Genomic DNA, 13,501 nt, shown 5'->3' with positions numbered 1-13,501 from the left:
TTTTTCATCTAAAATACATGATACAGGAATGGATTCCTCGTAAATCAACCATGCCAAACATATTTATGAGATTGAAACTGTAAAAAAGTACTAAAAAAGCAGAAAAACTCATTTAACAGTATATATATATATATATATATAAAACGCCGAAAGTAAAAAAAGGTAGGCAGAGAGTGAGTAAGAAAAGGTAGACAAATTCATCCCAAAAATTGGCCTCCCTTTTTTGACCCTCCCATCCCCTGCCTTCTTCCTCCTCCCACCCACGTCTCCTTATATCTCCCGCCGAGACCCTCGCCCTCCCTAGCTCTTCCCCTTCATCTTATATCACCATTCGCTACTCACCCACAAACCCCAAAAGGAGGAAAAGAGGTCGAGAGAGATGGGGAACGCCATCATGTTGGGTGGAAAGAGGCGCGTCCGGTTGATGAAGATCGACGGGGAGACGCTGAAGCTGAAGGCGCCGGTGAGGGTGAGGGACGTGGTGCAGCAGCACCCGAACCACGTGGTGATGGACTCGGTGTCGGTGAAGGCGCTGGGTGAGAAGGCAAGTCCGCTGGGGGACGACCACCAGCTGAAGGGAGGCAAGAAGCTCTACTTCCTGGTGGAGCTGCCCAAGCTGCCGGAGGAGAGGGTGCCGCGAAGGGTGAGGTCGGCCATCCAGATGGGCGCCAAGGAGAGACTCGAGAGCCTCATGCTCGCCAAGCGCTCCTTCTCCGACCTCACCTTCGTCAAGAGTGGTAGTGGTGGTGGAGAAATGGGCGAGGAAGGGGTGATGAGAGTGAAGATGAGGCTGCCCAAGTCGCAGGTGTCCAAGCTCGTCGAGGCCAGCGCTGACGGGGCCGAGGCGGCCGAGAAGATCATCAGCATGTGCCTCAAGAAGGAGGAGAGCCCCCCTGCTGCAGCTGCGGTGGCGGAGGGAAGCAAGAGCGGCAATCTCGTCCCGTGGAAGCCTGCACTCCGGAGCATCCAGGAAGGTGACTGGGCTAAGACCTCCCATCCGGTACGAAACTCTGCTGCCTTCTTCTTCTTTCTCTCTTATCATATTTTTTTTTTAAATGTGAATTTCCCGTTAAATTTTCATTTTGATGTTAAATTTCCATTTTTTTTGGTTTTGAGAGAAAGACAAATGAATTACTTTTAAGAAACACAAGGGTTTTATTTTGAATAATAAGCTACGAATTTTTGCATGTTTTTACTTTCAATTTACATTGTTTTATGGGGTACATGTTTGGGGTTTTCTTTCTCTTCCTTTGAGTTTCGTTAAACATGGCGGCTTCATGTGTTTTCATTTCTTTTGTATTTTTGATTGGCGTTTGCGTGACTTTCTTCTTCATGTTAATATTGCTTGTTCTTGTTGTATTCTTCGTGCACGAATTTCGAAACGTTTGAACTTAAAGCTTTAGTTTCCTCGTGGAAATCTTCGAGTACAAAGTGCTCGTGATGGAAAATTTGGAAATAAATACATAATTGGACCTTATTTTAATGTCCAGCTTCTTTGCTGCAGCTGATGTGATGATATTTCCATGAAAGTGTTTGACCAAAAAGGTAGTGAACGCGTTTGCTTCTCTAGCTAACATGGTAAAAACGTGTTCTCTTCACTTCCATAAAGGAAGGAAAAAAAACGCAAAAAACGAGTTTTTTGTTCGTAAGCAACGGATTGGATGGAGCCTTTAGTAACTCTTTCTAAAAAAGATCCACATTAGTTTATCATCTTTGATAAAAAAAAAAAAGTTTTAACTTTTCAAATTGTTTTCTTCCAAGCATTCCACTTCATAACGGTTGCGTGCAACGCGCAATTTGCTGCGAGCTTGTTAAATTTTTGGAAAGAAAGGGATTCCCAATTATTGAAAGGGTGAAACGGGTCAAACTAGATGGCTTACTTGGATCCAACTTTTGTATTCAGCCAGATACAGTCAGCCGTTCATCTTTAGATCGGATAAAAATAAAATGCACGTTCTTATGAAAAATTTACAAAAACGCGCTTAACTTTTTGGATGTTTACAAATACACACCAAACTTTCAAAATATTACAAATACACGAGTAACATTTGAGAACTGCTTTGTTAACTAGGTGTGTATTGCAGTTAGTGTCTTGGGGTGTGTTTTTATTGCCTACTCATTTCTAGAGTAGGGTTCTTGTCCTTGATTGTTTTATTCTCAAACTTGATTCTAGTGGGCTAATATGAGCTATTTGAAAAGTTAGGCTGTGTTTCTAATAGGCGTGTTTTTGTAATTTTTTTTCTTTTAATGCTATAAAGCAATCGGACTGGGATGGACCAGTGTGATTGTACAAGACTATTAAACCAAAAAAAGAAGAGGTTGGCCCATGATTGATCTTTGAGATTAACGGCTATCTGTTAACAGAGCTTTTTTCATGGGGGGGCCTTTAGATCAATTATTGATGGGGGGACATTGATCCAAACCAGGCCACATGGCTGATGTGGGTAGGGAGGTGTCTCAAATGATCCTTTTGAAAACAGGCAGTTGGATGTTTGGCAAGCCTGTCTAGGCAATCAGCCCTGATCCAGAACACTTGCCAAAACATTTTAATTATTGGTGGGTCGTGGTTAGATGGATGCCTCTGGAAAATACATTTGCATTACATGTCAAAATTTATCCTAATTATTTTATACACTTGTCATTGTTCTTATCTTAGGGACTCAGTTAACAAATTGAAGCTTGGTTGCTTTCAATCACTCATAGTGTGCTGCATTTCTTTATGTGCAGAAAAGGGGGGTACGTTTCCAGCAAATGCAAGAAGTTATGTAGACGACGACATGCAGCTTGCTTCGTGGAGGAATTGAGCCATGCAATGCAGGCGAGCCAAGTGCAGCCTGACTCGAACTTTGTATAGAATCCGAGGTGGAACCCACAATAGACATATATAATTAGATTGCTTATAATTAAAGCAGATAGGCTTAGGCATGCCAAGTAGCAAAGCGAGAAATTGCATCCACTTTGCAGTTCTCTAAGAACTATATGTGCTCACATGTAGAGTTCAATGTAAACTGCCTGATCAGTAATCTTAATTTTCTGCATTTATATGTCTCTGTGTTTCCATGTATATATATATATATATATATATATATATATATATATATATATATATATATATATATATATATATATATATATATGTGTGTGTGTGTGTGTATATAATATGAGAAGTGCAATATGAGAACTAGAAATATGGGCATTTCCAAACTATGTAGATGTGCTTAATTGGCATGGTGAATTTGTTAGGAATAAACTGTTGGATTGTTCATTTTCGATGAAGAATGTGATTTTTGAATGCTTGAATATTTATGATGATTATGAGCCATTGATTGTAAAGCCTTAGAAAAATCTAGTTTATTCCTCAAAATCGGATAATTCAAGAGTGGATTCTTATAAAACCAATAGATCACATCAGTAAGGTTAGATTCAAGAGAAAAGAAAAAAAAATCTATGAAAATCATGGTTCACATTAGTTCTCATATTCTAGTGACTATATATATATATATATATATATATATATATATATATATATATATATATATATATATATATATATATATAAAGAGAGAGAGAGCTGCTCTTACAATTTTATACCACAAGTTGAAGAATCTGATCCAACCAAAGTAAGTACAAACAGCAAAATTACATGAACGATTTGCACATCCTGCCAAGTTGAGGCAGGTGCAGCTCTCTTGACTCTTCTCCGGGCTGATCAAGCCCAACCAATATGTTGGCCTCATTCGACTGATAAGTCAACCCGTGTTTGGACCTCATGATCAGACCTATCCTCTGAAATATTCAAACTAGAGTCTTAAGAGATTTGGTGTTAACTGTTTAACCGTGCTTTTTGAAAGAAGTCCATTTCTTATTTTATCAATTAAAAAAAGGAAAAGAAAAGAGTGATGTGATTCCATGAGCCAGTGGCAATTAGGTGTATTATGGGAGTTAGTAAACTAATGTCTTGGTTTCTCACTTATTTTACCAAGTTTTGCAAGCAAATTGTTAGGTTCATCATCATAGTTTCTTCTCCCTTTAAAATTAATAAATAAAATACATACATTTGACGGCTGCTTGGGGTTTTTTCTGTCTTTTATAGATTCAAATAGAGAAGCTACTGATAATGTAAAAACCCCCCTCGGACAGAAAGGTCGGAGGGGATAAAAAAAAATGGTTTCCCATTTGAAAAAACCGTCTTCGAGGATTTGAGAAGGGGTGAGGATAAACCTCACCCTCAAAATCCGTGAGAGGGGGGCGAGGTTTATCCTCAACCCCCTCACCTTGCGTGAGGGCTATAAAAACCCTCACACAAGCCCTCTTTTCGCACCCTACATATATATATATATATATATATATATATATATATATATATAGAGAGAGAGAGAGAGAGAGAGAGAGAGAGAGAAGACTTACCAGCGACGAGGACGACGATGGCGAGGTGAGTATCTCCTCCCCCTTTTCCTTCTTCATCTTCTTCGTTTCTTTTTCGTCAAAGCAAAGAGGGCCGACAACCATGGCTGCCGGCGAGTTTATGTAAAAAAAATATATATACAGAGAGAGAGAGAGAGAGGAGGAGGAGGGGGCCGACCGATGTCGGTGGCCGACTCCCCTCCACCAATGAGAAGGACAAAGAGGGCTGACTCCGACAACCGACCCCTCTCTCTGTAAGAAGAAGGGGGGTGATGCCCTTTTCGCCCCATGTTAGGGCTTTTATAGGGGGACCGGGTCGGTCCGAGTGTGACCCAGACCGAACTGGTTCAGTCGAGGTGCGACCCAGACCGAACCCGACGGTCTCGGTCGCACCGAGACCGAACCAAGCGAGGAAAAAAAAAGTCGGTTCGGCCTGGGTGCGACCCAGACCGAACCGGGTCGATCCGGGTCTCACCTTGACCGAACCGAGACAGAAAAAAATGTGTGGACCAGCTCAGGGTGAACCAGTTCTAGCCAAACCGAGTTAGGTGGGTCGATTCAGACTGAACTGGTCTGAACTGAACCGGTTTGGACCAACCTGGGTTCTGGCCAAACCGGTTCATGGGAATTGGTTCAGACCGATTGGGGTTTAAGCTGAACCGGTTTGATCCAAATCGAGTTTGATTGAATCGGTTTGCTCTGACTGGATCAGGGTTCTTGGTTCAGATCCAGCTAGACTGAACCAGACCTGTTCTGGGTCCAATTGGATCAGTCTCGGTCCAGACCCAGTCAGATAGATCTGGATCCAATCAGACAGTCCTGGATCCAGTCAGACTATCCCGAATCCAGTCAGGCAGGTCTGGATCCATTCAGACTGTTTTGGATCCAAACAAGCAGGTCCGGATCTAGTCAGACAGTTCTGGACCCAGATAAGTAATGAATCTGGATCAAGCTGAACTTTATTGGATTCAGATCGCAGATGGATCTAGTTTGGGTAATTATGGAGTTGTATTGATATCCGAAATGACCTGAATATCCATTTGGATACCCGAGATCCATTTCAATAAAATGAACATAACTTTGCACCCCGAACTTGGAATCGAGTGAGGTTTGGTGCGTTGGACTCGTATCAAAGAGGAGAATCTACTAGCTCATGAAATTCAGTGAAATTAGTGATATAAAAATTGAGAATTCAAGAAAGAGTATTTTGGTAATTTAGTAATAATGTGTAACGTTTTGTACATTAATATGAACATGTTATGTAACAACCAGATCACACTGTTAGAGCATCTTAAGACTCAATTTTGGTGAAAGCACGATGTTTGCACTTGAGGTAAAGGATGTTATAAGGAATTTCAGATATGAATAAACATTTTTACGTTATATTTTATTGTAGTATTATAAATGATTATCACGATAGTTTTCAAGTGAGACCATGACATGCATAAACTTTCATGCTTGACATTATGAGTTGATTTATATACATGTTTGTTGTGAGATACATGTTAGTTGTGATATGTCATGCATGATAGAAAGAGATTATATTTGTGATTGCATGTCTATATGATCAGTAATATCATGCATTGTGATGAGACTATGTTTAGATTAGAGTCTCATTTAGTCTATTTATATTGTATGAATGAATATTTTGAGATCAGCATGCATGACCCCTTAAATCTCGAAAGTGACGACCTGTGGCAAGGGCTACCTGGTTCGCGGTGAGAGTGCACCACAGAGAGTGGGTCGTCGGTGATTTAATGATGTAGATACACTACATCATTACATGCTTAGTGAGAGATGTGTGAGTTCTAATGTCATCATGAGCTTAAGAATGAGATTTATCGTGATCAGTCGCGACATCACTCGTGAGAGAACAAATGAATTATGAGTTTGAGAATGTGGTTCAATGTGTGAACTTAGTTATGACTTAGGATTACACTCACACTGGTTTTGGACTCTAGAGGACTATAGATGGTTGATAACCATCATGGTTAGGATATAGCATGAACCATACCAAGATTGATAGCTTGACCTCCCGGCTAGCTACTGGTGGGGTTCCCGTAGTCGTTCACTACAGTGCCTAATGGTCCGGGTAACACTGAGAGTATATGGTTCATTTTCTGGTCAACATGTAGAATTGGGGTGTTCTATAAGGTTATTACGCCCATAAATGACTATGATCGGTATAGTCAACCTAGTGATAGTTGTGTGAGAGAGAGTATTTGAGAATGATAATGTAGGTAATTAAAATATACAAACATGTGTAGTGTGTCGAGAACTAAACTAAGATTAGGGGCTTAGAGCCCACTACAGTTGTAAGTTAATTATTTATTTACTTATAATTATTTCTTATTGGGTTGTAGACTCACCTCAATTTTATTAATTACAACTATTGGTTCCAGGCATTAGCACAGTCAGGTCATGAGCAACTTTTCCTTCTTCAACAAAGCATTTGGTATATTTTACTTTTCTTGTCATTGAATAAGATGTATTTGCTTTCTTTTGTTTTGAATGATGAACAATTGTAAGAAATAGTTGATTTATGAGAATAAAATGAAAAAAAAAATAGTCACGTTTTCTCTGTGTAAACTTTGTATTATTTTCTTCTGAGAAGTAATACCAACCGAACTCAGACTCTTGAGGTCACAAATCAGGGTGTTACAAATAAACCTAGAGTTGACAAGAGCCCCCTTCCCCAGCTAATTCATGGAAAAAAAAACTAGAGTTGACAAGAGTTTACAACCCGACTGAAGGTCGTTTTGTACAGGTATGGATGGACCAGTACTTTCTGGATATGTATATAAAAATGGTTCAGATTTGGATCCTTAAACAAAGCGCCTATTTGGCTCTTGGTATGGAATATGAATAATCTTGACTAGGACCTAACTGGACTAGGCTTCGTTCAAATGTAGACATTACTTGAACTTGAACATGCATGAAATTTAGTGATGGAAATTTGCTGACAGATAAGAAAGTAACAAAGGCAATGATGATCATGGTGATGATGATGGTGGACATAACTAGGGACTCAACAGTCGGATTTGGTTAGGACCCAACCCAAGGGGAACCAAACTCATATCTGATTTGTGACTCACTATAGGAAAAATCATACCCGGATCCTACAAAAATTCTATGAACCAGACCCGAACCATACCCAGTAAGATAATATTTTTTTATTTTTTTTTATGTTAAAAATTTGTGAATCTTAGTCAGAACTCTGGTAGGGCCCGGATCTGGTGTGAAATTTCACAAACCATTTATGGCCCCATATATTAATCGGATCCTTCGGTTCCAACTAAGATCCTAATTGGACCTTCTTGTTTATCAGTAAACCCTGACGTATAGGGTGTGGTACGGGTCTGGTCCAGGTCAAACCAGACCCATTGACACAACTAGACATAACCAAATCTCAATTTTATATTATACATGATTTAACAAATTTCATTACTAAGTTGGAATGGAAAAGTTTTTCAACAAGACTGGTCTTATTTTTCAATGTTACAGGTAAGTTTTACTTGATTTGAATCCAAAAATGTGTTTGTCGTTGGTTGTTTTAGTAGGAAAAAACAATGCATCGGACCCAATTGTTTCAAATAAAAAAACTTGACTTTTTCTATTGTAAGTTCTAGATGTTCTATAAAAAAAAGTTTCAGATAAAATTTGAACATTTGATTATTAGTTCTGTTATAAATATTCATAAACATACAAGTTTCTAATCTAATGCATTATTTCCAGTGAAAAAAGTAAAGCACATTTGTAAGGTCTGATTTGCAAAATATGCGTTAAAACATTAGAAACTAAAATTGTTCATCCATTGTCTGTCCCACTAGGTGTTAGGAGGAACAAATTACATAAGTACACACACGGGGTTGAATGATCGAAAGACGAGGAACAAACACAAAATATAAGGATTGAATGAGATAGCTGGATGGTTTAGGTCACATTATCATAACTAAAGGGCCTTGGATTCCAATCCCAAGGGGTCATCCTCAAACTTTCTTTTCATAAAAATAAATCTAAAAAGGAAAAAGAAAAAAGAAAATATTGCTTACATTGAAAGGTTTCATAATAACTCTCATTTTCTACTTCCCGTTTACAAATATTGCTTCCTTGAAGTAACTAGACATACGCAGGTATTGTGTCATCGTGGCGTCACTATAATGGCCCACATTATCTTGAATGAACGAGAAGTCATCGATGTTTCAAAACGGACAAAAGACAAGCTGGACACATTTCAAACAAAGTACCTTTCATGGACTCCCTGCTAATAATTGCCCACCAAATCTTTTTAATGAATTAATCTTTTGTTTAAAATTGGCTAAATGCTAAAAAATTATTGAACAATTATTTGGTGTCACATTTGTAGATCTCCATGGTATGCACTAAATCTCCCCAATTCGTACAGCTAGTCCCACTACCAAAAATAAGATCCTCCATGCATTATAGTTAGAGCGGTTCTTAGAAAGATGGTGGAACCCAGTCTTGCCCCAGAATCGATTCTCCCTGGGATCCTACTGATGGCTTGCTCGGTGGGTGACCCATGGCCCTAGGCAGGTTCCTCATCATACAGAAAGAGAAAAAAAATCCTTGACAAGTTCTCGAAAGCACATTTTAGTAAAAGAACTTTGGGTGCTAACAAAAGACCCTATCGTGTGTGCATAATAGAGTTAACTTTTAGGGTACGTTTGGTTAGATCTCATGAGATTTAGAAAGTGAAACTCATTTTTACAGCACCCAAAAAGCCACCAAACGTAAAACGTGAGTTGTGCACCTCACTCTAGAGGCAAGACTTTGCAAACGAGACTTCATGAGATTAGACTTGAATTTCATTTGCAAACACCCCACAAGAAACCAAACTTACCTTTAGGATATGTTTGATCCACCGTCTCCTGCTCGATTTAGGACGGCATGGATGGTGGGTATCCTCCACGTCTCTGAAATGCCCTTTCATCATTCCACCCCCTGTTATGAAAAGAACAGGATAAGGGGAAGGACGAAGTAAAAAAAAAAAACACGGGGGAGGGGGTCCCCCCCCCCTCTCTCTCTCTCACACACACACACACCTGTGCAGCGGTCGAGTGAGGACACCGGTAGCCGATGAGGCCACTGACGACAAGCGATGTCTTCTTTCTTCCCCTTCTTCATTCTTCTCTCTCCTTAATTCATTCTTCGTTTTTCTTCTTTTTAAGGCTTTGATTAAGTTTTTTTCATTAATTAGGATTTTTTCTTTGATTTACATTGATTAGGGTTTTTTTTGTTTTTTTCTTATTTATTAGTGTTTTTTCTTTGAATTTCATTTATTAGGACTTTGAATCAAATTTCTTAAATTAATGCTTTTTATTGTTAATTTGATTAGAGTTATTTATTTATTTTTTTATGATTAGGAGTTTGAATCAAATTTCTTAAATTAGGTCTTTTGTAGTTAATTTAATTAGGGTTTTTATTTATTTTTTTATGATTAGGGATTTGAATCAGTTTTCTTCAATTAGGGTTTTTTGTAGTTAATTAGATTAGGACTTTTTATTTGATTTTTTATTATTAGGTTTTGAATTAATTTTTTTAATTAAGGCTTTTTATAGTTAATTTGATTATGGATATTTTGTATTTGATTATAGCCGGGTTTTTTTTTTTACTTTCATTAGGGCTTGAATTAGGGATTTTTATTTAATTTTATGGTTTATTTTTCTTATAGTTTAGTTTTTTTTGTTTTATTTATGATTTATTTTCTTGCATTTTTAAGGTTTTATAATTTAATAAGGTTTGATAATTTGATTTTTATAGTTAATTTGATTTTATGGTTTGATATTTTTATGATAAACTTTCATAATTAGGTATAATATAACATTGATTAAATCATTTATATATCAAAAAAATATCAATTCTTATTTTTTCTCAAATTTTAAACATTTTTAGCTTTTAGATCTAATCCGAGATCCATATCCGAGGCTAAAATCCATAATGAACATGTTAAAACACTCATATGGTTGGGTGGCTTAAGTAGTACTATCTAAAATGAAGTCATACGACCCATTATCCGTGTGTTCATGTTGTCCGCACACAATATAAAACAAACGTTAGACGCATAGCTTCTTGTACAATCAAAAGAAACATTGGCCTTAGTACAGTTGTTCGTTTGTTCTGTCCAAACTTAGACGAGACATTAAACAAGCCCTTGAAATCTATAGGAGACAAAATGATGCAACAAAGTCAAGCCAGATCTACTTTCTTCATTTTCTCAAATTAGTAAAGGGACGCATATCTTGGTTAGTAGAGAAGAATCTATTTTGAGTTTTTTCATTTGGAGCATCGATGCAGCAGTTAGCACAAGACAAAACTGCCTGAACCAAGAATTTCAAAACACATTTGATATAATAAACGATGGTATGGGAAAGGCAGCGTCCCTCTGTCCCCACTAGATTTTCAAACTCTCAAGTGGCAAGTTCAGCAAGAACCACATGTAAATTAGGTGTGCAACCAGAAACCTGTAGAGATACTGGCCAAATAATTTTGTTACTCCAGCTAATGGACGTGAATCAAAGTCATGTTCTATGGAGTTGATTCAGGAAGAAATAAGAAACCTGTAAGACTTTTAGTAAGATCAGAATTGACAATCAGACTAGCATTACTTATTCAAAACCAGCTTTTGAAATTTTTCTTGGATAGGTTTTGAACCTTTTTTATCAATCATCAACGACAAGCAACGGTCAAACACAAGAAATTAATTGAGCTCATACCAAACAAAAAGCAGCATCTCATTCTCTGTGATGTGAGTCATGTCTTCCAAGATTATAATTTATGACCACATCTTGTAAACGGTTAGGATTCAGGTTGGGAGTCGGAATGAATCCGTTCACTCGGATTTTGTATCCAAAGTTGAGTTGAATTAATAATCCGATACAGAATATTGAAGTTTCCAAATCCGAGTTCCAAGTCCCCACAGAATCCGTGCAAATTTTGGATTTTAGGGTAGTCAGGTCCTGATTCTGTTATTGTTGATGCCCATGCAAATCAGAATCCTACTATGCTTGTAATTGTCACCACAAGCCGGTTGTTGGGGTGTGTAGTCAGACGTTTGTGGGTCTGCTGTTGGGGGATCGTACATGAACAAACAGCCTCACGGAGAAGATGATTTAACGTCGCCTGTTGTTTTTCATGAGGATGTTCCCGTTGCGAATAGTGATATTTCTGGTGACGGTGTTGTTGTTTCTTGCTCTTGGGCCTAGGTGGTAGGTTGCTCATCATTGTCACCTAATGAAAGTCAAAACCTTCGCAGGCCCTCAATGATTGATGAGAAACACTATTATTTTTTCCCATTCATGTTGTGTTGAGAAACAAAAATCTTTAAGCCATTCATTGTATGGTTTGTAATTGGGGTACCAGGGTAATGAAACAAAAATTTTATGTTTGTGAGCTTTGCAAGCGATGGAAGCTTTCAATTAATTTGATCTTTTTTGCACTTTCAGGTGGATGGTTGTTGGTTACCTTGCTTATAAAAACTTAGGACAGATGTAGCATGCTTAAATTTCAAAATTCAAGGTCTATTCTGGTATAAATTAGAGTGCATGGTCTTCTACTTGTTTATTGGTGTAATGATGTCTTTTGTCGTTGGAGAAAAAGTTGGTTGTTGTTGATGAAAGAACCTCTACATAAATTTGCTTGCACTTTACAAGGATTCTTGTAGAAGTTCAATCTAATTTGGAGATCTCTGATTTGATCTCCATTGTCTTGGGAGGGTTTTATAAAGAGGACTTCATATTGAAGCTAAATCGGAGACACATAAATTGCCCCCACAAGAATCTAGCATCTAATGTGCCTCATCTTAGCAAAGGGTGGCAGCAATTGAAATGTAAAACCAAAGAGATATGAGCCCCAAAAGTCTAATTTAAAAATCATAATACTACTCTTGAGGAGAATCAAGAAAAGAAAGAGGTTGTTCCCCCATAGTAGCCAATTGAGGATGTTTTTGTTATTGATGACACTTCTCATATGCGAAAACTTGTTCCTTCTGTTGTTCAGATTGATGGTTGTTCTATTCTAAAACAAGTTGAGGATTGCATATCTATCCAAGACATCGATAGCCCAACTTCTCTTCCTTTTACGCACGTCTATCACACCACAAAAGATATTAGTAAAGAGACCTTTTTTGATAACTTTTTTTAATTCAAATCCTGCTTTTCCTTCAGGATTTTGTCATCTTAAGAAGCAAGATGTTCAAATAATGGCTAAGGTATGTAGCAGGGATCCTTTGCATGATCTTGCTCTATTACCTTTAATGATGGTCTTTAGAAGGGGACTCATTGTACCTTTGTGCATACACTTTGTGATGTCCAAATTAGTTGCACATGCATTTTTTCTATGCTCCTTATCAAGTTAGTGCTCGAGAGCACTAAAAAGGTGTGCAAGCCAAAAAGGATTGGAATTGAGATGCTAAATGTGTACTCCAAATAATATGCCTGAAATGTTCAAGAATGACCTCAAGATGTAGTTAGTCTACAATTGTAACCTCTACCTTGTTGGCTCTTTACCAAATGGGATGAATGAGCATCATCTAATGTAATCAACGCATCTTGACAGTTAATTCGTAATTTTATTTTTCATTCAAAAAATAATCCTATTATGCTTGATTTATTTAGGCCAGATCCGATAATGCCTAGATCTGACCTGATCAGTTTATGTGATCCATATTGCAGTTACACTAGTGTTGGAGAGATGAGCCCTTTTGTGGAGAAGATAGAAAAAAAGTTGGAAAACAAGAGAGATTAGTTCTTAGAATTTGAAATCATGATGAAGCTTGTCCCTTTGAGAACAACCAAAGTCACTGTCACGAGCCTATTTCCTTCAATGGGCCAGCGCGGCGCGACGGTCCTTCCCCACAGCTGCAAGCCTACTTGCCAGCTCGCTTGCTGATCGCAGAAGCTTGTAATCAGAGTGCAAGAGAGCAAAAGAGAATAGAGGGAGAGAAATTATAATCACAAGAAGCAATCACAACGAGGGTGAACAAAAGAAAGCTCAACGCATTTACTTCATTCACAATTTTTCCTGCAGGCTATTATAGTTCAAGTATACGGGCTGCCCCTTCGGGGTATTGATTCACCTG

General features: G+C 38.0%; 1 protein-coding gene across 1 annotated transcript; it reads left to right on the top strand.

Annotated features, from left to right (window-relative positions):
- The first annotated feature begins 267 nt into the window (after positions 1 to 267).
- Positions 268 to 3,038, top strand: LOC149841146 (uncharacterized protein At1g66480-like). Its single transcript, XM_090004677.1, has 2 exons — positions 268 to 1,000; positions 2,728 to 3,038. The coding sequence occupies exons 1-2, from the start codon at positions 380 to 382 to the stop codon at positions 2,767 to 2,769; spliced, it is 663 nt and encodes a 220-aa protein (XP_089860803.1). The 5' UTR covers positions 268 to 379; the 3' UTR covers positions 2,770 to 3,038.
- Positions 3,039 to 13,501: the final 10,463 nt, after the last annotated feature.

Source organism: Nuphar pumila, chromosome 4, assembly GCF_984573655.1.
Source record: "Nuphar pumila chromosome 4, dmNupPumi1.hap1.1, whole genome shotgun sequence".
In the NCBI taxonomy this organism is placed as follows: domain Eukaryota; kingdom Viridiplantae; phylum Streptophyta; class Magnoliopsida; order Nymphaeales; family Nymphaeaceae; genus Nuphar; species Nuphar pumila.
Note: the sequence above shows the minus strand (reverse complement) of the source record. Positions and strands in the feature narration are given on the sequence as shown.